A 25,716-nucleotide genomic window follows, 5' to 3' on the forward strand; every position below is an offset into this window, starting at 1 on the left:
TGTTGTGCATAGTTGAAAAGTCAAGAGTTGTCATAAGGAAGAGCAGAAAGCACTTCATGGAAAGTCATATTTGAAATTATCCCAAGTAGCTTTTAAAAACAGGTTTCATTAAATCCGGTGGCACAAATAGCCAGGTGGGTTTTTTGGGTTTTTTTAATTAATTTATTAATGTATTTATTTTTGGCTGCATTGGGTCTTCGTTGCTGCATGCGGGCTTTCTCTAGTTGCGGAGAGCGGGGGCTACTCTTCCTTGCGGTGTGCAGGTATCTCATTGCGGTGGCTTGTCTCGTTGTGGAGCACAGGCTGTAGGCGCGCAGGCTTAAGTAGTTGTGGCATGTGGGCTCAGTAGTTTTGGCTCGTGGGCTCTAGAGCGCAGGCTCAGTAGTTGTGGCGCACGGGCTTAGTTGCTCCGCGGCATGTGGGATCTTCCCGGACCAGGGCTCGAACCCATGTTCCCTGCATTGGTAGGCAGATTCTTAACTGCTGCGCCACCAGGGAGCCAGGTGGTTTTTAATCCAGGGGCAAAGCTGGGGGAAAGGGCGCTTGGGGGATATAAATAATGGAGCTTCTTTCTAGCTTTGCTCTTTTTATGTTGTTGAGATTTTTATTTTTTTAACAAAATGAATCTCTTTCTAGTATCCCTTTGTATTTGTCTTCAGGCCTTGGAATGACTTGCAAGGTTCAGAGACATCATTATGTACCTGTGACACTGACCCCACTGTTTATTTTCCAAATCCCAAGTAGTTTGAGGGGACACAAACAGGGCACTGTGTGTGGTGACTGCACCTATGGGTGATCTAAGGGAAGGTCAGGATGGCTGTCAAGTCCCCAAATCCCTAAGTGGACAGGGGGTGTCGTCAGTACTCAGGAAAGAATCAGGGACTAGAAATAAAGGCAGAGAAGCCAGGCATGTAACTTGGAAAGCTTTATAGTCTTCTTCTTTTTTTTTTTTTTTTTTTTATCATGATTGAATCAATGGACTTGGTTTTTCTGAGCTTCACAGACATGCAGAGAAAAAAGAAAAAAACAGCTTGGCAGGAATACAGGGAGGGGGAAAGGATCTAAATTAAATATAACAGTTGCCTGAAGTTTAGTTGCTGACAAAAAACAAGTCGTTTTCTCTGAGAAGCATGTGTAATATGTCAGGAAGAAAAAAAGCACAATTCTTACATGAGATCTTATGGATAGCACCACATTAATTTTAATCATTTAATTTAAAGTACTCCACTGTCTTCTTTATTGCAAATCAATAAAGTACGCATGTACTTGACTTTCACCTGTCTCATACTTGGCAAGGAGAGCGTAGCTTTCTCTGACTACCCAGCTTACAGCAATGAGATTTCCCCTGTCATATCTCCTAACTGTCCCAAGATCAGCACCTGCTTTATGTTGCCTCTTATAGTTAGTTATATCTATCTATCCATCCATCCGTCACAAATTACCACAAACTTCGTAGCTTAAAACTACAGAAATGGGGGCCAGGAGTCTGAAATCTGAAGGCTCTAGGGGAGAATCTTTTCTTACTCTCTCCAGTTTCTGGTGACACCAGGCAATCCTTAGCTTGTGGCAGCAAAACTCCGGTCTCTCTTAGTCCGTTCCGGCTGCTGTAACAGAACATCACAGACTGGGTAGCTTGTAAACAACAGAGAGGTATTTCTCACAGCTCTGGCATCTGGAAGTCGAGGGTCAGGGTGCCAGCACGGTCAGGTGAGAGCCCTCTTCCTGGTTCATTGTCAGGCGTCTCTGCACTGAGTCCTCACATGCAGGAAGGGGTGAGGGAGCTGTCCGGGGTCTTCTCCATAAGGGCATTAACCCCCATCCTTGAGGACTCCTCCCTCATGACCTAATCACCTCCCAAAGGCCCCACTTCCAAATATCGTCACATTGGTGATTAGGTTTCAGCATATTAATTTGGAGGGGAGACACAGACAGTCAGTCTTACAGCACTGTCTCTGTCCTCACATGGCCTTTTCCACTGTGTCTGTGTCTTGTCCTCTTCTGTCTATTATATGGACACTTGTCATTGGATTTAGGGCCCACCTGGATAATCCAGGATCATCTTATCTTGAGATCCTTAATCACATCTACAAATACCTTTTTTCCATATAAGGTCACATTCACAAGTTCCTGGGGTTATGACATAGTCATATCGTTTTGGGGGGCCACGATTCAACCCACTACCCTATCTTATCTATCTGTCTGTCTTGTCTATCTATCAGATCCTTTTTGGTTTCTGTGTTTTCCAGAATGCTGAGGACACAGTAATAACTAATAAATGCTTACCAATTTGAAAGTGTGGCCTTATTTTAAAGTGACCCAAATTAATGCGCTAATTGTCCCACCTTGTTTCCAAGATGTTCTCTCATTAGCTCTAAGGAACGTATGAACATAAAGACACTCCAGCCTTGCAAAGTAAATGTATGTTTCAAACTAAAGACCAAATGTTCAATGGCCACACCTAAAGCCAGAGCAGTCAGTAAGTTGAACTGTTATTATAACTTGTAAGATCGCTGTTTTTCTAAGTGTTAATTCTTGCATTGCAATTAACATCCTAGGTGGTCTTGAGGATTACTAGCTCCCAGCAAGGTGTAAACATCTCAGCTGAATCAACCCTATTTATCCTTTATTAATTTAGGTGCCCTAGAAGAGAAAGCAAAAACATTGATCAGAGCTTTCAAAACAGAGGGAGAAAATCATAGTATGAATATGCTTGCTCTTAACTGAGTCACTGAAATTGAGTACATTATAAAACAAGGACAGATATTCGCTGTGTCCTCTGTAAGTCCTGGAAGCATCATGGCAGAGAGGAAGGAGTGTGTGGGAGTGACTGGGAGACTTTGGTCAAGAAACCTGGTTCTAGATCTGTAGCAGCAGGCCTGGTTCTGTTGCCATTTGTGTGGCCTTGGGCAAGTCCCCTGATTTCTCTGAGCTTCAGGTTCCTTCCTTTTCTGGAAACCAGATAGATTAAAGTAGAAGTTTTTCAAACTGTGTTCCAGTGTGCCACGGCGCTGTCTTCTAAACTCCTCCCTGACTCAAGCCTCGTAGCTCTCTCTGTGATTAGAAACTGGGTTTGGTTCAGAATTAAGAAACTCTGGCGTTTTTGTTCTTCATTCACCTGTTTGCAGCGGAAAGCTACAAGGACACTCAGATGGTGAAGATCAAAGAGGAACCCATGGAGGTGGACATCCAGGACTCACAGGCCTCAATATCACCCAGCCGCAGTGTTGGCTATAGCACTTTAATTGGGCGAGAGAAAACTGAACCCTTACAGAAGATGCCAGAAAGCAGAGTGCCCCCAGAGAGAAACCTCTTCAGTCAGGACATCTCTGTGAAGATGGCTTCCGAGCTTCTTTTTCAACTGTCAGGTACGTTGCCTCGAGGAAAAAAAAAAAAAAGTCAATAATGGGGACTAATTGGAGGGAAAGCCACTCTAACGAAGTAAAAACACCAGCATTATAGGATTTTTTAGACAGAAATCCGTTTTGTTACTTTAACGTGTATACGACCTCTCAAACGAAGAGTTCATCAAAGGCTGCCTGGTAGGACTCCTGCCAAACTTTCTTTAGTAAATAGTTAAGAACCGTTTGAAATTGGAACCTATGCAGCTCCGTGCAAATGATCCCTGTTGCCTGGACTAAACGTCTCACCTCTAATTTCGTTTAGGTGATCTGATTAACAGCCTTTCTTTTCTTTTCCTAATGTGCAAAAGATGAACTTCAATTTACTCCAACAGTGACTGAGTTACTGTGAACTCCAAATCAGCGTGGTCGGAATTAATGAGATTTTTACGGTAGCTTGCCAAAAAAAAAAAAAAATCAAGGAAAGGGGAAGGCAAAAGACGAAACTGTGAGGACGCTTTTCCAGCTATAACATAGTAGAACATTTCCTGTAAATCAACTTTTTCTACTTCAAATACTCAGAAGTCAAAGTTTAGGAATCAGCTAAGTGATCACCTATTAAAAAGCTAAGGAATCACCGATTCTAGCTCAGCTAAGTGTCTTGATAGAATAGGTGAGGGTTCTAGAACCTAAGCTGTTCTCTTTATCACCTCATTCAAGCTGCGGGCTCTTTGTCAAATTTAATGTGCCGTTACTGCTTGAATGTGATTGAGATGGATGAAAGAGACTCATATAAGATTCAGACTTATATAGAAATACAGATACTTTGTCCTTGGTCAAGCATTGGCCTACATACTGAAATTCAGGCATCAGTAGAGTTTGTTACTAATATTTGATAAACTCTGTTTTGTTATGGCTAACAGATTTAAAACACCCATTAAATGCCTCATTATTTAAGTACTGACTTTTCTCCCCTAAGAAAAATACCGGAAAAGAGGAAAGAAGCTAGAATCTGCAAGGCATCCTGATAGCTCACCTTCTCATGGGCCTCATGACACGCCCCCATAGCTGTAAGGTTATCAATCGGTGCCGAAAATGGCAGCCTCGGAGTTCTCAGACAAGGACTGTGTTTGTGCAGAGCTCAGAGAGGTGGAAAGAGTTAAGTCAGTAAACTGAATAGGCCACATAGATCTTTGCAAGTTCCAAAAAAACTCCAAACATGCAAGACGCTTTGCTTTAAAAAAAAAAAAAAAAAAAAAAAAAACAAGCTGAAAGCATCTCTAAAACAATATAACTTTGAAAATGATTTAGCAGTTCAAATCTGCAAGAGTGAGGCCAGTGTGATTCTTTGAAAAAAGTCTCTGTCTCTAGCAGTACATTATCATGGTCTGCTATCAGCTAAAAACTTTGTGTCTGAGAGTTCTCACCCTGGCGCTGTCACTGACTGCCTGGGTGACCTCAAGCAAGTCAGTTAGCCCCGATTTCCTGCTCTCTGAAAGAACACTGCCTGTGAATCCAGATTCACCCTCATTGTCACTGTTGAACGGACAGAAAGGAATTGTCCACGCACATATGCACACAGCAGCTTCAGACCAGTGTTAAAAAACACGGGACAGCGTATATCTTTGTTTAAAATTTTCCCCCAAATCCGTAAGATTAGGAGTTTTTCACTTGCCCTGCTGTTGAAATCTGAAACCCTTGTAGAGGTGGCCAGGTTTCCTCTGGAGACTTAAAAGAAGCCACCCAGAGCTGTGAACGTCAGGGCAGAATCCTCACATTTGAACTGGACGGGGAAGACCAGAGGTCAACTTTTGTGTTCCTGAAAGCTAATGAAATAATTTCTGACAGCTGGTAGATTCAGACCTCAGGACAAGAGTTTACCTCCTCTTGTCTAATGATATTTTTTGTCCCCTGTGACATTTATCAGAATGTGTGCACTCGATGACTCTCGCACCCAGAGGTCCTACGTTTGTTTTTATATCCCGTCTCACAAAGGGGCCTGGCAATACAGAATGCTTAAAGGTTGTCATCCAAGTCAGAAGCGGAACAGTTGCAACAACTGCAGTTTTCATGCTGAATCAGAGAAAAGCAGACATTTTCAGCTGGGGAAAAATATAAGAGAAATAACTATCTTTATGCACATCTGTGTGTGTGTGTGTGTGTGTGTGTGTGTGTGTGTGTGTACATGTACTTACTGAGGCCTGATGAAAATCAGACAACACAGTTGTACTTTGTTAGTAATTCTTTCCCTTTGATTGGTTTTTAATAAACTATTTTGGTGGATGCTATCGACATGCTTTTGTTGCCTGTCTTTACCAATAAGACAGGAATGGTTTGAATGTTTAAAAAAGAAACCCACAACAGAGAAAGAGGAATGTGGAGGATGTTTCTGCTTCAGCCTGAAACACACAAATCGAGTCAGAACAACCTAAGAGGTGTCTGTTTCATCCTTTCTCTTTACAGAGAAGGTGAGCAAAGAGCACATTCACACGAAAGAAAACACCATCCGGACGACCACCAGGTAGGCCACTGTGGAGTCCCCTCGGAACACTCCCTCTGGGGGCCTTGAGGCCCACGTCACAGTTTGAGCAACATTCCTCAAACCGTACTCTCCCACTGGGTTCAAAAGTCACCCCTTTATCATCATTTTGTATTTGAACTTTGGTTGGTGGAAACAACACAAAACGCAAAGGACACCAAGGGGGAAGGCCATTCACAGTTATTAAACATCTAAATGTGTCACTTTGCTGGAGAGTTTTCCTTATGCTATTATTTTTTATTCCTTACAATGATTGTGTGAAGTAGATAATATTATCCTCTTGGCAGAAGTTTCCTGACCGGAGAGTTGAAGTGGGTGGCTGTATTTGGGAGCTGGATCTGTATCTCAGGAAAGCCTCAGTCGGTGGGTAGACCGAGGTTGAACTGTGTTCCTAAGTAGCTTTGCAGCTGTGGACTGATAACTTGTCACCAGGGACATCCCAGCTTTTTAACTCACTGCATTGTTAGGAGGGCAAAAATGTAAAAAGCAGAAGAAAGACAATGCTTTCAGAAATTGCAGGAAAACTGACATCACTAACAACTGTAGGTTAAGGAAGCTTTCCATTTGCCAAAGGCAGTTTAAGAGAAGGTCAGCCAGGGTGGGCTGCCCATCAGTCTGCCGCCTGAAAGGAAAAGGACGGGTCAGTACTGCCACCCAGCCTGAGGCTCATAACCACCCAGACCTGAACTGTTGCAGGCAGGTGCCAACAAGTGCAGACCCACCTCCGTGGAAAGGGAGCTCAGGGGAGAGGCAGTCTCCCCCTTGGCAGGCTTTAAGTCAAGGAACTTTACTTTCCTGAGCAAACTTAGATTCTTCCTCCTGGGAGCCGTTGCTTGGTTTTACGATTTAATTCTTGTGACGGAAGATCAACAGTGTTTTTCCTTTGGATGTGATGTGAGTCGACCTCGGACCATCACCGGGCTCGTGAACGGTGTTCATTTGCTTCTTTTTAACTCTGTGAATCGGCATTTGGGACTATCAAATATTAAACAGTAATTAAAGCAGAGTCACACAGGGTTCATATAGTATTAGGGACAGAACCTGACTCTAACCCAAGCATGGTGTTAGGCTTGCCTCCGTGTATAAGTACGCAGATGGGGAATGAGTCTTTCCATCTGGTCTGTGCGTTGTGTTGGGAAATGGGTCTGGGGGATGGAGAGGGGACTTTGTTCAGTTGGATGCCCAAATAGGAGATGTGAGCTACTATAGATTCCAGCCTGCCTTCTCCATGTAATCCTAAGGCTATTTTTTTTTTTTTTTTTTTTTTGGTATCTATGCTTATGTTCGTGAGTCTAAACACATGAAATGGGCCAGATTGGTAGACATCGAAAGACGGCAGATTAAAAATAAGAGGTGTCCATTTTAAGTTGCTTCCCTGGGCTTCCTGAAGTGTCACAGGTCAGGTTCCCTAGAAGCAGAGCCCGAGACAGGGATCCCTGTGCGGGTGTGTTATGGAGGGCGTGCTCTCAGAGGGACCTGCAGGGATGGGATGGGGCTGGAGAGGGAAGGGGAGCTGAGCAAGGATTCTAGGGCCCGTTGTCTCCCGCAGAGAATTCTGGAACATGAATTGCACCGCAGAGTAAATCCTGCCTTGAGGTAAGGGGGCCAGCTCTTGGTCCCCCCTCATTATCCACTAACTTCATCAGGGGATGTGTAGCCTGCCAGGTGCGGGGTGGGGGGGCTCCAACGGTGAGGGCAGTTCTCACTACGAGCAGCCGGCACCCCTGGGGATGCGGGGTGAGTGCACCAGTGCGGTCAAGGGGATCTGGGCAAGACCCCAGCCCCATCTCCTATGGAGGCTTTCTGCCGGTTCTTTAAGATTACATGATAATATTTACCTAGGAGAAAGGTATGCTGCGAGACCCTGTTATTATGCTTTTCAGGTGTTCTCTGGGACGAGGTAAGAGGAGGTTTGAACTAGCCCCAAACAAGTGAAATGTACAATACCTCCTTAGCCTCGGTTGCCTTGGCTGGAGCTGAAGCATAACTACAGGATAGAAGAGAGGGGTTTTTTTTAGCCATTTGGCAAAAAACGAAGCAATCCTTAAATTCTCCTGTTGCTGGGAGATTATGCGTAAGAAGAGATCCAAATCAGAGCTTTTGCCCAATGCAGAACAAGAGGTGCTTCCTATGAGCTCCCCCACCCCTACAATGTGGTGTGCAGAAATCAGTGTTATAGGTTTCCTGGTTTATTGCTCTACAAAATCCTTGGTGTGTTTTTATTTTTCCTTTGAGTAGGCAACTTGCCCAATTAGCCTCTCCTCAAAGAGATCTCTTTTTACCTTCTCACCTCATTACTTCAGGTGGAATAGAATCAAGCTGCCTTGTGCCAAGAAATCCTCTTTAACCTGAGTTAACCGATAGCAGAAATAAGGGGAAAAAACGCCAACTCTCTTCTTTTTTGATTCCCGTTTTGGAAGAAACTCTTATTTTTGGAAGAGGTCTGCACAAGGTCAGCTAATGGGGTTATGTTTTAAGCTATGATCTGTGATACTTTCCAGACAGATTTACATCGAGCCTCCAACTTCCCATACCTGCAGATTTTTTAAGTACTTAGTGGGATGTTTGGTTAGTTATCAGATCTGCCACGTTTCATTTCCTGGAAGAAGCTGACTGTCCAGAGCGATGGCTCATCGTGGGAATCAAAGTTCGGAATTGTCCATGTTTCAGAGTTGCTGGGCACATTTAAGATAGCTGACTTGTGAAGAGCAGCGTTGGGCGCCGGCCTCAGCACAGTATTGAGATCAGGCACTTCCAAATGCTGATGGGTGCCTGAGCCCTTCCACTCAGTGAGATCTGCCTCTGTGATCTGGAGATCCAGGGGAACCAGAGGAGAAAAGAGACGTGCAATGCTGAAAAAAGAAACTGATCCTCTCCAATTCTCCCTCTGTCCTTTATCAACCCACAACTTTCCCCACTGTTGTTAATCATTATTAATCTTGACTCTCATGCCAAACACAAGAATGAAGAAAAAGTGTAGCAACCCAAGTGTGAAACACTCTGTCTCTGGCAGTTCCAATGTGTGCTTACCAATGAGATATGGGGGTGCTGGTTTCCATGTCCGGGCACCAAGGCAACAGGAAGCCCATGGATGTGCGTACAGGTAACTCCCCATCCCATAAGGGCTGATGACTGCACCTCTGTCCTCATCCAGTCCTCCCTCGTCACAGCTGTCCATTGGCCATTCTGCTGTTTGTTAATTCCTCGATTATAAGATGGGGAGACATGGAAAGAGAAAATGATGTTGGACAGCATTCCTTGTTAGCCATTTTTTTTGTGTGTGTGTGTGGTACGCGGGCCTCTCACTGCTGTGGCCTCTCCCGTTGCGGAGCACAGGCTCCGGACGCGCAGGCTCAGTGGCCATGGCTCACGGGCCCAGCCGCTCCGCGGCACGTGGAATCCTCCCGTACCAGGGCACGAACCCGTGTCCCCTGCATCGGCAGGCGGACTCTCAACCACTGCGCCACCAGGGAAGCCCCGTTAGCCATTTTTTAAAAGAAGTTCTAGGTAAAGCTAAGGGTTGAAACTAATAACTAGCAAGTTTCTGGATCATTGGCTCTTGACCTCATTTTTCAAAAACTCTTACAATGGAAAATTTCAAACAGATACAAGAACAGAGAATGTACCCATGATCAAGTTTAAATAATTATCAATTCATGTTTCATCCATCCCTTCCTTTTGTTCTTCTTCCCTGTAGATTATTTTGAAGCAAATCCTAGACATCATTGGAAGAACTGGTTTGAGAACGCCTTTTTAAAAAATTATCCTAAGAGCTTAGACTCAGCTGCTTCAGTTAGGATCATCTTCCCAAAAGTAAAGGAGAAAACTATCCACCAGGGTATCCCATGTGGCCAGGCAGAGAAATCAGTCTGCTTAGCAGCCGGGATGATTGGGTCCCATGGTCCTGCTCACCAGTGCCTTGACCTTTCCCTTCCTTCCACCCTTGTCTGTGCCCTCCTAGGAGCACCTCCATTGAATCAGTCCTTCAGATGGAGCTTCACTGTAAATGCTAAACAGCAGTTCGTCTGCCTGTTTAACCTTAGAGTCTAGAAAATTCAACCTAAGTGTAAAGAAGTCTGTGCGTCCCCTTTGAGATAGCCGGTGGCATTCTTAATGCCATTCTACCTGACAAATGAGATGGGGAGAAGGTCCGCCCAGTCCCATGAGAACAGAAGGACTGAATGCTTAAGAGACTAACGCAATCTTGATTTTTCGATTTCCTTTCCCAGCACAAGCCTAGGTTCTGCTGGGAGCAGATAACCAGCTAATATGATCACTTGTAGATGAAAATATATGAGGCATGATATCATAACCAGATCCCAAAGTTTAATGGAATAAAAAGAAGATCTACATCTTCTGACATGGACCATCACCCAACCAGATGCTGGATAAGATCGAAATAGGAAAATGGAACCCTAGAGTAAGAATCAGATAGCTCCTGGCAGGTGAATTGGACATGCTCGATGTTGTGTAACACCATGAACTTCAAACAATGGCTGCCAAGAACCCTCTCTTGGTTATTTGTTCTCTCTCTTCCCCATTAATAATTCAGCGTCCATGGGGCTATAAGATTGCAGGCCTATAAGAAAAACTTCTCACACCTGGCTTGCTCTATTCCAAAAGCAAGGAAGTATTTACCTGAATTGGTTTTTTCCTCCATTACTAGACAAAAAGCAGAAGTGGGAAAATCAGAAAGGTAGAGTCCTATCATGCTGTGCTGACCAACATTTAATTTGCCCAGTTTTCAGAATTTGAAATGTGGGCTATTTTTCTGTGATTTAGATAATGGCACTTACAGAGTTTACTAAAAGACATACGTACTTGGAAGTGTCCAATACAGAATTTTCCGGTGTGATTGTTTGGGTGCCTGTCCTTAAATATTTATGAGTCAGTAATAGAAATTGCACAAATTTGTACGAGCGTGATGTGCTGCTTCAATCTGTGCAATTTCCCCTTTTCATTTTTTAGAAGGCATAAGAGAACCATGCTCCATTACCTTGAGAAGTAAAAGATGACACAGAAAGAACACTGGATTAGATGGAAGCAATTAAGAAAATAAACAGGAAACAGAGCAAATGAAATTGGTGATTTTGGAGTAGCTCTCCCTATAGTCTCTTCACCCTTTATATTTTCTAACGTTAAAATTAAAGGCACAGAATTTTGTTTCTAAAAAATGGAAATGGCTACTAATTTCATGGAATCCCTCCAGTTAGGACAGTCGGTGCTTTTTTGGTGAAGCCAAAGCTGGTTGGTGGGCCATTGAAAAGTTTTTAAAGCGCCTTTGCTCAAGACACTGCCATCTACTGGGATACTGACATAATAAATATGTAAATCTTTGTTGTCTGTGATGTTAAGTACCCAGCCCCACCCACCCACCCAGTAAGGTACCTTTGTGCAGCGCACAGCCTGCACCACTGAACGTAGCTGCCCTGACACAAGTGTTGACGGGAGAGTTTTTCACTGGCAGTCCATCCTTCTCAACTTATCTTTGAGTTTTCATTTTTCAAAGAAGTTAAAACTCATCCTTTAAACAGTGGATCTTTTTTTTTTTTTTAAATACATATAGCCTCAAACTACTTTGTGCATTGCTGCCATTTGAGGTTTCTTCCTTCTTACCACACCAAACTTTCCTCAGTACTTTTCTCTATTTCTATACGCCATTGTCCTGTAGGTGTCACGCTCTGCTGTTTTTCCTCCCACCCATGACCTCTACATTGAACGGTTATAGTTGAGACACTGTGCTTCCGGAACTCTTTAATACGGTGTCACTGTGAAGAGTTTAAATCTTCTTTTCAAGGATCTGAAGAGGGCTGTGCCTTTCTTTTCTTCATTTCCCTGGGTTCTCCCACCTTTATTTCTGCTGGCTTACAACTGTGTTCCATCTGTTTGTGCAGCTCAGAACAGTCAGGAACGAGGTAGAAATGTGTAAGCCTCTGTAAGTAGACATCCTCCTTTGACAGATCATGCACAGGTGACATGTGACATGTGGCTCAGATGCCAGCTTCTTCTAATCTGGGATTTTCTCTCAAGGGTGTCTCCATGGTTGTTACCTCCAATATTCCGGGGTTGACCTCTGTTTAGCAGGGAAAGCCCTGGTGGCTGATGCAGCAGGCCAAGGCCCATCCACATTTCACTGGGGTCACCTTCAACTTCCACGGGACAAAGGGTCGCGCATCGCTGCAGAGAAGACTGAGTTAGTTCATCTGTGCTCTGCTCGCCTCGGCAGAAGCCCATTGTCCTTGTTTATGTACAAAGTCAGATTCCTGCGGGAGATCCAGGTCCCTCCACGAGCTGACATTTCACGGATCCTGACGTGCAGGTTCACTTCCGCGGCTGCGCCTGGCTCCAGCTCCCCGAGGTCTGGCCTCCCTGCCGCAGCCGCCCTCGACAAGACCTGGCATTGTGCTACTTGTCCTGAGAAGTTTCCTGGCTCCGCGGTGGATGAATGCTCGAGCCGCAGCAACAGGAATTGTCCCTTGAAAACGTGGTGTTAGGTTGCACGGATTGGCCTGCCTCTAGGACAGCCCTAAATAGAAGGCATCTGTACTTTTCAGAGAAGAAAATTTAAAAACATTACCAAAATGAATTCTCCCTAAAATGTTCTACTTTTCTTCTACAGTATTTTAAACAGCCTTTTTCTTCCGTGGCTCTCAGCCTTCTGCAACTGAAGTTGACTGATATGAATGGGATCAGAATTTAGATACAGTTGCCCCCGCCTGTGTCTCTTACAACTGCCTTCAATTAAATCATCCTTCAGATTACTCTTTAAAAGACTAAGAGTCTCTTTAAAAAATAAAGGATACTGAACAGTAAATCTTAATCATTTGTTTTAAGTTTAAAAAATAACTTTTAGGGCTTCCCTGGTGGCACAGTGGTTGAGAATCTGCCTGCCGATGCAGGGGACACGGGTTCGTGCCCTGGTCCGGGAGGATTCCACGTGCCGCGGAGCGGCGGGGCCCGTGAGCCATGGCCGCTGAGCCTGTGTGTCCAGAGCCTGTGCTCCGCAACGGGAGAGGCCACAACAGTGAAAGGCCCGCGTACCGCAAACAAACAAACAAACAAACAAACTTTTATTTTCAGAGAATATAGGAGAACATAAAGAAGAAAAAATACCCACTTATAATCAATCCTGCTACCTAGAAGCAGCCACTGCTAAGTTGGTGGTGTGTATCCTGGCTGAATTTTTATCTATTTATAGATGTATCCTTTCCTATCAAAACTGAATCCTACTATATATACAGTTTTATAATCTTCTCTTTTACCTAGTAATATATTAAGGATTTCTTTCCATGTCAGTAAACATAACCCAATATTATTCTTTTCATATTTGCATGTCATAATTTATTTAATACATCTCCTATTATTGGATATCAAGGGTTTGGTTTGGTTTTGTTTTTCAAGTTGCTGCTAATTCTGGGATAAATTGACTCAAGAAAACATTCGCAGGTTTCAGGCATTTGCTATGAATTGTCTAATTGACTTTCAAAAAGGTTGAATCTACAATTTTACCAGAAGCTAATGAGAGAATATTTTAAAGGTCTCTGTGCTTTATCATTAAAAACATTTTTTTTTACCGATTGAGAGGTTAAAAAGTATATCTTATAGTTAAAACCTTTTCATTTATTGATTCCTGGTGATATCAAGCATTTTATTCATGAAGAGACATTTTTATTTGTTCTTTTTGGGGTTTTATTTTTGGTTTCTTTTTTGGTTTTCTTGCAGTACGTGGGCCTCTCACTGTTGTGGCCTCTCCCGTTGCGGAGCACAGGCTCCGGACACGCAGGCTCAGTGGCCATGGCTCATGGGCCCAGCCGCTCCGCGGCACGTGGGATCCTCCCGGACCGGGGCACGAACCCGTGTCCCCTGCATCGGCAGGTGGACTCTCAACCACTGCGCCACCAGGGAAGCCCCTTGTATTTTTTTAATCGTCACTTATTATTCTGTCTGGTGGTTTGTCTGGGTTGAACTTTTTATTTGATTGTTGATACTGATTTTTTTATTATGAAAAATTTTAAAACAAAGTGAAAGGAATAATGCAATAAACCACCATATTCCCACCACCCAGATTGAACAAATGTTTGCTACACTTATTTCACCAATCTTTTTTTCCTTATATTTTAGATCACATCCCTGACATGACATTCACTCCCACATTCTTTGATATATATATCTCTAAAAAATAAGGACATTTTCTGCAATACCATTGTATACCTTGCAAATTAACAACACATTCGATTGGTTTTTAATTGCTAAGAAGGTTCTGTTTGATCAGCACCAACCAAGTGTACAGCCGTGTCAATGAGGAGGAGAAGCACATCTTGGCTTTCTTATGACCTCCAAAAAATTAAAGAAAATCTGGTGCCTATATGCGTAGCCGAATGATGGAGTGACCTTGATTCTCCATCTGCCCACAAGCCCCATTTAGAAACCCACTGAATCTGCAATGCCAAGTCTCAATTTGGAGATAAATGCCCCGGCTGAAGCTTGCCAGTGTATAACGATTCATTTAAGCTTCACCCACTACAGTCCTTCTTTCTTTGAAAATGTGTGTCCCCAACATGATGGATGACTGGGTTTCCAGGCCTAGCCCACTGGGGTCATGAGAGGGCTTCTCTGTTGTGTCCCTTTTAAGCTTGAATAGGGAACTTGCTGTTTCAGATGCTCAAGGTTGTCCTCAGGTCAGGGACTCTCAGTTGTTTTTAATCTCGAGCACTCTGCTCCACCGCCACATCCCCTGAGCTGCCACCCAGGGTTCTTTTATTCAAATAAGTAAATAGGGCTTCCCTGGTGGCGCAGTGGTTGAGAGTCCGCCTGCCGATGCAGGGGACGTAGGTTCGTGTCCCGGTCCGGGAAGATCCCACGTGCCGCGGAGCGGCTGGGCCCGTGAGCCACGGCCGCTGAGCCTGGGCGTCCGGAGCTTGTGCTCTGCAACAGGAGAGGCCACAACAGTGAGAGGCCCGCGTACCGAAAAAAAAAAAAAAAAAAAGTAAATACATAAAATCATTCAAGAGTAGGGGTCCTCGGGAGGGACAGTATACATGAGCGCCACTAAAGCTATGTTTTCTTTCATTATAGATCACCTTTTTAACTGACTGCAAGAAAGTTAACAGGGAAACTGGCACTGACTTTTATATCTAAAATGTTGATATCTGGGCCCGTTTCAGAAGAAGCAGCTACCCAATCTCATCCAAAATGAAATGAGGGCCCAAGCGGGCAGGTAGGATGACCACCTACTGTCTGCAGTGACACATAGAGATCGCTATACTGGAGCAAAAGGACCTTACCCGGGTTGCAAAGAGAGCTCAAAATCCTTTTACAAAAATCGGTAGACCTAAGCAGTTAATATATTTCAAATATGATGACTTATAAATATGTTTCAGAACATACAGATATGTAAATATATACAAAAGAAATAGTGAGCATCCATTATTCTGTTACAAATTATTAGCAAATACCCAAGGACAGTAACATTTGAGAAAAAAAATAAGCACCACCTAAAGAAAATTGCATTAATCATGAAAATTAACTTGAAATAATGTTATTTGATCTTTTTTTAAAAATGGAATATCTAAAAATAAAGTATGTTTGTTTTTCAGTTGTGAGCATATTTTCATGCAAGCTAGTACAGCTTCTCAGAAAGTTTCTTCTGACCTTAAAGTACTTGAAGAAATTTTGAGAAGATAGTTATAACTAATCCAAATATTTCCCCTGTTCCTTATTTTCGAATAATCCTATCTAGATATGTTTGAAAAGCTTTAAAAAAAAAAAAAGGAAACCGCAACCCTTTGTGTTCTGTGTCAAGGACTATAACCTGTTATTGTTAGCAAGGTGTAGTTTTGTTCAAAGACAATGTTTCCGGTTTGTTCTCATTTCCTTTGGTTGCAAGATGTATACCTGAAGATCCCATGTGGAAGTTACCTGTATCCATTTCAATCTGCAACATTCGTATAACGTGTAGTCAGAAAGTCTTGGGACTAGAGTGAGATTTATTCTTGGAAGAATTTAGTCTGTCGCCTGTCTCTGCTTGAGGCTTTTGGCGGCATAGAGGATTGTTTTCTTGACTAACGCCTCCTGCTTATTTCAGAATGTTAATGCAATGTGTCACTCCTGGGTCTAAGTGATTCGGAGGTCAGTACAATGGTTGTTGATAAATGTATGGAATTTCAGTTCTTAAAAAAATTAACCTGATACATCCATACAGAAAACAAGTGTTGCAGTGTCCTGACTTGAGAGCTGGGGCTAAGTAGAGATTGAGGCAGCCCTGTTACCAGGACGGACAGATGGCCATCTGGTGCGGTGGCCCAGGGGCTGGGGTCTGCTGGGAGGCAGGTAGCGCTGCAGAGGGAAAACATTGGCTTCCACAGAACTTTCCCACCCCAGAAGGGGGCTCTGGCTCTCCTTCCGCAATATATAGCTTCTCCGAAATATCTAAGTCAGATAATTTGGTCTTAAAATTTCCTTAAAATAAAACAAAATGAAATAAAAATTAACCAACATTCTTTTGGACATATTTAACCAGCTCTTAGGAAAAAATCCAGAAGCCCTGTTATGTTATATGATACATGGCTGAATAAATAATTAAGTACTTTTACTTGAAAAAACACCATCTTTTTTACTGATTAAAGAAAATTTTGTCTGTGTGCGGATTGAAGTCAGAATATCACTTCAGGATGATTTGCCCGTAACGCTTACATTTAATGGAATTTCATTCTACTCTGAAATATGTAGATCTTTCTAGAGTCTGAGGACAAATTCATTGCAGAGCAAAGTCTTTTTTTCTTATTTAATCTTTCTTTTCTATTTGCCATCCCCAAGTTCAGTCCTAAAAGTTATTGTCTTTTAGAAGGAAAAAAAAAATTTCTTCTTTGGTGTTCCTTTTAAATTATAGTGCCACTACTAAGCATAAAGTTGTTTTTTCTTAACTTTCTCTTACATACTATATCCACCTTATTCTTTTCCTTTTTTGTCTTGTTCTGCTTTGCTCTTGCCATCAAAACAAGAATTCCCGTAACGTGTTGATTTCAGTGGCGGCATCCCGGGGGGGATGGTTTGTAAGTAGATGGGTCTTCTGTTTTGCACGAAGCCGAACTCCCTGTCCGCACTCGGATGTTAAAGGTGGAAATGTTTGTGCCACAGTCAGCAGTTAGCAAAATGTATCCCTATTTAGAGCCATAATCTTTTATGGACTCTTATTATTTATTGTAAATCTTTTCTTTCCGCAGCCCTGAGCTGTTGACCTCACAGCGCATGCCATCTAATGCCTGGAATTGTCCAGTCACTGTGACACCAGTGCCCCTTCATATTTTAACCCTTAGATTTTCTGCAGGAGAAAAATCAAAATACACATTCATTGTCCGTTTCATTTTTATTCAGAAAAGAAACTCGAATAAATAAACATTTTGTCTTTTCCAAGTAACAAAAGGCAGGAAAAGTAATGGGGGTGTTTGGCAGTTCTAAGTCTACACCAACATCTTCCAGATGCTGTGTCTGAGTATTTATCGATTATACGAGTTAGCTAGTCTTCAGGTGGCCTGTCGTTGTACAGGACCAAAAGGGAGCCACTGTGGTAGGTGGTGATTTTGTTAAATGAGAATAAGTGACAGTCCCTTCCGCCATTAGCTATTAGTCAACCTGCTTCTCTACCAACTTTTTACCGAAAACTGTGAACTAGAAATAAATCATTTTCTGGACGGATTTTGCCTTTTCCACTTCCTAGGCTCTCTTTCTGGTGGAGGGGCTTTTTCACACTAAAATGACTAATTGAGTCAGGGAGCACGAACCATGCGGCATTCGCAGGCTTGCTCCTTTTTTCCTGGGAGAATTGGTAACTATCTAAGCAGTTGAAGGACGGTACACACACGCTTCAGAGTCTAGTACGTCGTAAAATCTGCAGTTCATTGACTCTTTTCCTCCCTGAAAAGTGCAGACCCGCTGCATCCTGAATCGGGTACCTCCGGGGCCTCCCCTCTCTGCCCGCCACCCTCTCCCATCACCCACAGTCCCTGTGGCCTGAACGAGGGGCCGGTTTGTTCACCACAGAGCTGGACGTCCTCTGAGAGCAGATGGGCTTCTGCACTTTACAGACCCTGTGAGGCACAGGAAAAGAAAGGGGACCTAAGGATGACCGTCTCCACATTCTGAGAATGACAGTCCTTGGTGCCAAGTTATAAGTACAGCGTCTTCTGTTCTCAGAACACAGGCAGAAAGTTAAAGATAACCAAATCATTTTTCACATCTTCTATTTCTCAATTGAAAAAGCCTTTCTTTGGTGACCTAGGATTCTGCGTACTGAAACAGTACTCCCACCTCACTTCCCTCCCTTCTTCCACTGTCTCTTCCTTTTGTTCTGTCAGTTCCAAGAAGGATCCATGACTTTGTATTGTCCATGTGTTCCCTAGATGTTAAGAGACCAAGCAAAAGGCAGTGTAGCTTAGCTTAATGGGCAAGGGTGCAAAATGCGATGCCACCATGCCTGGGTTCCAATCCTGTCTCAGCCCACGGGCATGGACAACTACTTACCTTCTCTGTACCTGAGTCTCTTCATCTGTAACATATGGATGATAATAGTAATTGTCGACACCCTATAGAGGGTCCTTGTGAGGATCCAATGGAGTTAATATACACACAGCCCTTTAGAGCAGTGCCAGATGCTTAGTAAGCAATACACGTGTTTGTTGCCATTTTTATTGAGCATGTATGATGTACTAAGAACTTTAACATGAAATATCTTATTTAACCCTTTACAGCTCCCCTATAAAGATGGTATTTTATTTATTTATTTATTTTTAAAGATGGTATTTTAAAAGCTCTTTTCCAATGATGAAACAGGCTAGGGAGGTTGTTGACAAAGATCACTTCACCATTAACTGGCCGATGTGGAATTCAGACTCAGATCCTTCCGACTCCAAACTCAGCACTAAACCACTGCACTCTCACTTCCCAGCGTGAATGGATCCGAATGTGGAGCATCGCAGCGGGGTGTCAGGTCTGAGACATGCTCTGTTAACGTAGTATCTTCTCTTTATAGATAAGACCTTACATCAGTCTAAAGCTGCTTTGACTTGTCAAAGTTTCTCCATTGACTCTTTGCCCCTAACATTGCCAGTCCTTTTGTGCTTTTCTAGTATCCAGCCTGATTCCCTTCTAATTCTCCACTTCTTCAGGAGAAACCTTTTCTTTTCTACACAGGAGAAAGCTGGCCTCCAGGGTAGAAAATTATTTGCAATGTTGTTTCCCTCAGCGATTGCCTCCGTTTCTTCTGAGCGGCTAGATGGTTATAGGGCTTCACTCCGCATGTGCGTGAAAACCTGTTGAAGAGAACACGTGACGATGCAGAGCTAGCAAAACCTAGGGTGCTCTTCCCAGCACGTAGCGTGGCCGCCTCTGCCTGGTTCACCTGGAAACCTTCGGGTTGGTTGGAAATGTACCTGTGGTCTTTACCTGCCCTATTTCTTAAACTATTTTTCAATCTGCCTGTGTCGCTGCCGCTTTGCAGTGTTGGCCACCAGAGTCACCATGTCCCCTATGGATTGCTGCTCTGGCCACCTGCCTTGGGTTCTCCAACCCACCGGGCAGAGCTTCCTGAAACTGAAATCATACTGCGTCCCCGCCTTACTGAACACACCGCCGGGCTTTCCTGGACTGTTAGGGCAAAGCCGGGATCCCTGAACTCGGTGTGCGCACCCTGCCCGGCATTCCAGCCTCATCCAGCTCCGCAGACTGGCTGTGTCCTCTCACTGTGCAGGGGACACTTCCCCCAGACACTGGGAACCCTGACAACCCTGCTCTCCATTCAGGTCTCAGCTCAGCCGTGGCTTCTGCAGGAAAGCCGCTCCTGGCCAGGCCCGCGCTGCGACCCCGCTCCCCTCTCTTCCACAGCGTTAGTCTAGTCGTGGTAGCCACGCAGGTCTTTGAGCCCTCTTAACATCTGCAGCCGTAGCCAGTTTTGCTGACGTTATGTTCCCAGTGCCTAGCATGCCCAAGCACTCACTAAATGGTTACTGCGAAACTGAGGGAAGGAGGGCAGTGCACACCTTTCTCTGTGGCAAGAAGGGTGATATTCCTAGATACCTTAGGGGGCCTCTCTAGGGGATCTGGGTGTCCCCAAAGGAAGTCTCCACATTTCAGACCAAACAGTTCCATGAGCTTCCTGAACTCTCAGATTCTAGCGTCATTCCAGGGTAACCGAAGGCCCATTGCCTGACGTTTACCCTGTGCCCTTGGGCCAGCCGGTGGTGGTTCCCATGTGAACTGTCCACTCAAACACGAGGATGTCATTGTCATCTTGTATAGATGCTTCAGAACTGAGGAGGTGGGATTCGAGAAATCTCACGCTCTGGGTCTGACCAACAATCCTCCAAGGGCTCTACCTCCTTAGAAGTTCTTTGATTCTAAACAGTCTTCTTTGTGGAAGAGTTAGAAATTAACCGAATCTCTCCAGCGGTCAACGGACCCTTCAATATCAGAGTGACCTTTCCTTCATGCATTTTATGCAAGGAAACTCTATTCTTTTTGTCGACTCGTGAGGAAAGGTTGATTAATTTATGCTCCCTTTTGAGCTAGACAGAGATACAGATAAAAACAGCTTACGATGATCGAACACTTACTGGTTGCCAGACACTGTGAAAAGCACGTTCCATGAACCATCTTACTCAGTCCTCCTAGAGTGGGTATAGATGCTATTAACGTCCCACTTTATAGACAAGAAATGAAGGCTCAGAAAAGTTAAGCGATTTGTGCAAGGTCACACAGCCGTAAGTGGTGGAGCTGGAGTCTGGACCTAGAACTGCCCACTCTCAAGTGCACTCTCTTAGCCTCCATGCTGCCTTGCCTTATCCTTTCACGAGTTTTGTATCACTTGCAGGTTTTGACCTGTTTGGCACAAAACAACGTGTCTCCCCACTCCCCATCACTGACTAGCCTATAGCCAGTTCACTTTTTAAGCCTGTTTAAATTGTTTTATGTTTAAGATACAAATAAAAAGCATGCCACACATTTTCCAAACTCTAATGGAAAACTGATGAATTCATAAAAGTGCTAACAAAAGATCAATATAAAAAAAATTAATCACATGGGACTGAGTGAACTGATGAGGATGATTATACTTTTTGTGACTTTCTGTTTAAATAATAAAAAAAAAAATCCCACAAGGACTCGGAGGCAAAAAATATACAAATCAGTTTTCACTGCAAAGTGAAGGAGCTGTTACAGTGGAGGATTACTGGACTGAATGTCAATATTATGACATAGTATGGGTGTGTCTCGTGTTTGGTAATTGCAATCATTGTTGCTTCTGTTGTGGTCATCCATTTACAATGCTTGGTGTCAGTTTATTTATCTCTTGTAAAAATAAAATACAGTGTGTGTGTGAAAAAAAAAGAGATAAAACAGTCTGAGGAAAGGGTAATGATTAAAATTTTATTATCAGAAACAATACGAAAAAAAACCCAAAAAGCATGCCACACAAAGTTGCATCAAATCTAGCCTGAGTCATGTGAAACTATACTGTTAACTGTGTGTTTTATTTTTAAAAGATGGATATGTCTTCCATTTTTATCGTAATCTTTCCTTTTTAATATTTAATAACAGTAACCGGTAGCCTCTTGGCATGTTTAGAAAAGCAGCACCAGTCACGGGAGTCCTAGTTTTGCGTGACCCCAGATCTGTTCCTTCCCCCATCTGCAGTTTTGCAGGAGCCGATCCGGCAGGCTGTACGACTCTGACTTCCGGGAAGGTTCAGCCAATCAGAGCCTTTGATGTGGTGGGGGTGGGGCTTAAGAAAGAGGCGGGGTATTTCCCTCCCTCCCTGCCCTCCCTGTCTGCCTCCTGCTGCGGCTGCACCTCTGTGGTCCCAGCTCCCTGCTGGGCAGGCTCACCTTGCCTGCAGCTTCCACCAGGTGACCTCAGTTCCCTGGGCTCCATTTACCTCTCTCTGCCTTTTGTCTCTCCAGCCTCAGCGTGCTGGTGGCTTCCTGCTAGCTCTGGGCTGCACTGCTGGCGCCTATGAACCTTCCACCACCTGTGCACCGAGTGAAATTTGCTCTGTTGTACAGTAATAGGGCTTCCCGTGCTCCATGTTGGACTCTGTTGTGTATTCCCGTATTCTCACACGTGATCGCAATATAATTTTCTTTAGAGGCATGGGAGATGGAGGCTATGACTGGGTTAAAATCCGCTGATTAAAAGCAGCCTAAGTGTTTGTGTTCACTATGGCTGTGGTATAAGGGGAAAACCCTGCCTGGGTGTTTGGTGTCTAGTTCTCACTGAGTCACTAGGGGAGCTTAGAATCACTCAAGTCAAAGCCTCAATTTCTTGAAAAATGAAAGTGCTCCCCGGGGTCCCTTCTGGCAGCCCCATTAGCTGGCTTTAACTCCTTCCAAACCAAGACAGTTGTAGGATGCAGACTCAGTTCCTGTGGGGACCAGCGAGTTGTCTCCATCGGCTCGGCGGACCCTGACTCCAGCCATCTGCCCTTCGGAGGGGTGCCATTGGTCCCTGAGGGGTCAGGTGACACAGTGTGGGCGAGCTGGGGCAAATCTGTCACCACTCTGGAAAGACCTCCAAAACAGGCTTTTCTGATCTGACACATGTGCTTGGTCTTCATTCAGGCGCAACTCACTCCCAGATCATACAGTGCAAAAGTAAAATGTACTGCTCAGCTGTCCTGACAGTGGGTTTAACAATGTATCAAAGATGTTGTTTCATCTGTTCACCTTAAGTATACAACCAATGGGCAGAACGTGCCGATGGCACTTGTCTGATGTAATATAGTCTCTCTCTCTCCATTTTAAGCACAATCTTATAGTCTCTAAACAGCATTTTAAAAATATGTTGACCCACATGTTGTTTGTGTATACGTATATATTTGGGGCCAGATGCTTTGGGTATCTTAAATAACTTTGATTTACTAAACTTCCCTCCTCCTTCCCCACCCCCAGCCCTTTCTTTTCAGAAGATACCTTTAGACAATCACCATTCACCTCCAACTCAAAAGACCTGCTGCCCAGTGAATCTGTGCTTCACGGAAGAATATCAGCTCCAGGTATGGAAACATTGTCGATTTTGCTTCTACTAATGGTTGCTTAAAAATTACTTTCCTGGAATGCGTGGATTCTCAGGTACTGTTGGTTCAGTTTATAGGCTGAAGTTACTCATCTGAAGCCAGGCTTTTGAGAAGAGAGAGAATTTAAATAGCCACAAAAGTTTGTTAAAAGAAAAAGCAGACAGTAAGAAAGCTCTCCGCTGCGGGGGCTTATTGTTCTTTATCGGCTGATGTTTCATTCGCAGAGTGAATTCCTTTGAAATAGCGAAGTATAACCTGGAAATAATTTGCTTTCCACGTTGTCAGTATTTTAGGCAGGCAGCCAGGAAGATGCAGGAGGGCGGTGGCAAGACCGCTAGTCGCAGACTGGGAAGATCGTGACCCTGGGGGGGGTGTGGGCCACCACAAAGAGCACTTCGGTTTCCATGGCAGCAACACAGCTTGTTACGACAGTCTTGCCACCCAGATATCACCTCTGTTCTGAGAGGATCCGCATAGATCCGTCTACCACTTCCTTTTGCCACCTCGGCCTCAATGCACAATTTCCTATCCACACTTCCTTTTTCATTCCTCCCTTTCCGAGCAGAAAGAAAGATGTGCCTGCTGTCCCCTTACCAACAGCATGGCCATCCCTCAGGACTTAACATGTGCATCTCAGAGTTGTCATGAAATGAGAACGTTTGAGAACCCCTGCCCTGGAGTCCCTCCTCCCTTCCCACCCCTTCCCTACCCCAGTACCACCAGTCCAGCTGCCAGGAAGCTTTCAGCTCCCAGTCACTAAGAGAATTTCAGAAGCTCCTGGTGGCCTCCACACCCGTTCATGTGTCCAGGAGAGACCAAGGCCACATGTGTGCACGAGGGGCTCACAGCAGGGTTGTTGGCCAGGAATTCCTGCAAGAATAAAGTCCAGTGTCCCCCTCACACGCAAGGAGCCCGTGTCACAGATGCAAACGGCTGCAGAGCTGAGTGTTTTGCGATTCAGAAAGACCCAAGGAGCATCTTCTGAGATACTGGCTTGTGGATGTCACAGGTCGTTGGAAGTGGTCCGTGACAAACAGTGGGGAAGAGGCCACTCTTTGTCGTTCTTTAGTCTTGTGATGGCAGATCCATTTCTTCTCATCTCCAAAGAGTCCTTGTTAGGCTGGCAGGGCTTTTCTATTCAAACCCCATAAATAACATGCTTACACAAAAACACGTTACATAATACCTGGTTCCAGAGGTGGAAAGAAATTCTGGTTAGTTGATGCCTTCATTCTCAAACAGGGGCTATTGGAACTGCTGTTTACTTCCCACAGTGTCTTTTTGAATAACCATCTCCCTGTTCCCCAAATTATCACCCTGCTGTTAAGTTGATGGATTGTGACTTTCTAATGTCAAAATAACTGCCTAGTAATTGCCTGTCAGAATGCTGTGACCCATACAGCCAAGCATCCCGTGATGTATATACAAACCCTGCATTGCTGGCTTAATGTGCGGCTTGGCTATATTTTAAGAAGTGTTTATTGGTCAAGTTACAGCTCGCCCTCAAAAAGTAATATGTTTAACTATGTGTGTTGTGTTGTCAGGTGGGGAACTTGCTATGATGCGCTTCACAGACTTTTATTACAAATTAGATAAACTCACCCTTAAAAAGTTAACTCTTATTTTGGGGGGAGAAGTCAGCATAACAGGGATTTTTTTTTAATGTAAATCCACCATTCTTGAGGGGTAATCAGTCTCTGTTCTTGAAAAAGCCTTTCTTTAGGCAGAGGATAGGCAAAATGACTATATTTAAATTTTGCCAAAATAGACAACTAAAAAGGGCCTATTTAAAGCAAGCAAGGTAAAAATGCTTTAGAAATGGAGTTAAAATTTAAAAAATTAAAAGCGGTAAGGACAATCTGGTGATCACAAAGTTCTCGTAATCCGAAGATATATTTTGCAAGGAAAACCTTGATAATTTGGACGAACTGTGGAGAAGACCAACCTGAACTAACAAAAGATTGAAGTACGGAGACTTTTCAAGAAAACATGTGTTTGACGTCTGGACCGTGATACATGGCCATTGTGTACTACCTGCTCAAGCTCCCCAATCCTTTACCCACAATTCTGAAATCCATAATTTTTTGAATAAGTTGTTTGGTGGCAAAACCTAATGGGAGGCTATTGATAGCCTTTATGTATTATGCCAAGGATGAAATCCATACATTTTTGTTGCAGAAATATCAATGTGCTTGATTACGAAGGCCCATCGGAGTGTTACATAAAATAATATCTTACGCACCATATTATCATCTGAAATCAGAAAAAGTATGAATCCCAAAATACATCAGGCCCCAGGGGTCTTAGATAGATATGGTGAACCTACATCTGTTCCAGGACTCTGCTAAATGCAGTGCTGGGAACAAAGAAATTTTGAAGCCACAGTTAAAGATCTTAAGATTCTAGGGTATAAGAATCATAAATTCCTATAGAAGATTTCGGAAGACCAAGTGGACAGCAGATTTCTGAATCATTGACGATGTGGCAAGAACGAGTTGTCCGAGGCAGATGCTCTAGTACTACGACAGCATTGTCAATGAGGGCCTGGATTCGAGAAAAGGAGGACGGGGATAGGACAGGCAGGAAATGGGCTAGTTGACTAGTTTGGTTAGCTTTGTTATCAGCAGGTTGAAGTAGGGACCTGTGGTGGCTGTGCAGAAATGGGGAAGCCAGGAAGGAGATAGCTGGCTTTAGTGGCTAGGCAGAAAATCATTTGTTAGTATATAAATAAAAGCGTCAGCATCCTTAGACATCTTCTCTTGGGTAATTTAAATGTC

General features: G+C 43.8%; 1 protein-coding gene across 4 annotated transcripts in view; it reads left to right on the forward strand.

Annotated features, from left to right (window-relative positions):
• ZNF827 (zinc finger protein 827) overlaps nucleotides 1–25,716 on the forward strand; it is a 176,825-nt gene that overhangs the window by 92,609 nt on the left and 58,500 nt on the right. For all 4 annotated transcript variants that reach the window (XM_032633168.1, XM_032633169.1, XM_032633167.1 and 1 more), the window contains 3 exons: nucleotides 3,126–3,365; nucleotides 5,802–5,859; nucleotides 22,815–22,918. In XM_032633168.1, coding sequence (XP_032489059.1) covers nucleotides 3,126–3,365; nucleotides 5,802–5,859; nucleotides 22,815–22,918 — 402 coding nt within the window. The remainder of the gene's footprint in view (nucleotides 1–3,125; nucleotides 3,366–5,801; nucleotides 5,860–22,814; nucleotides 22,919–25,716) is intronic.

Source organism: Phocoena sinus, chromosome 5 (genome assembly GCF_008692025.1).
Source record: "Phocoena sinus isolate mPhoSin1 chromosome 5, mPhoSin1.pri, whole genome shotgun sequence".
NCBI lineage: Eukaryota > Metazoa > Chordata > Mammalia > Artiodactyla > Phocoenidae > Phocoena > Phocoena sinus.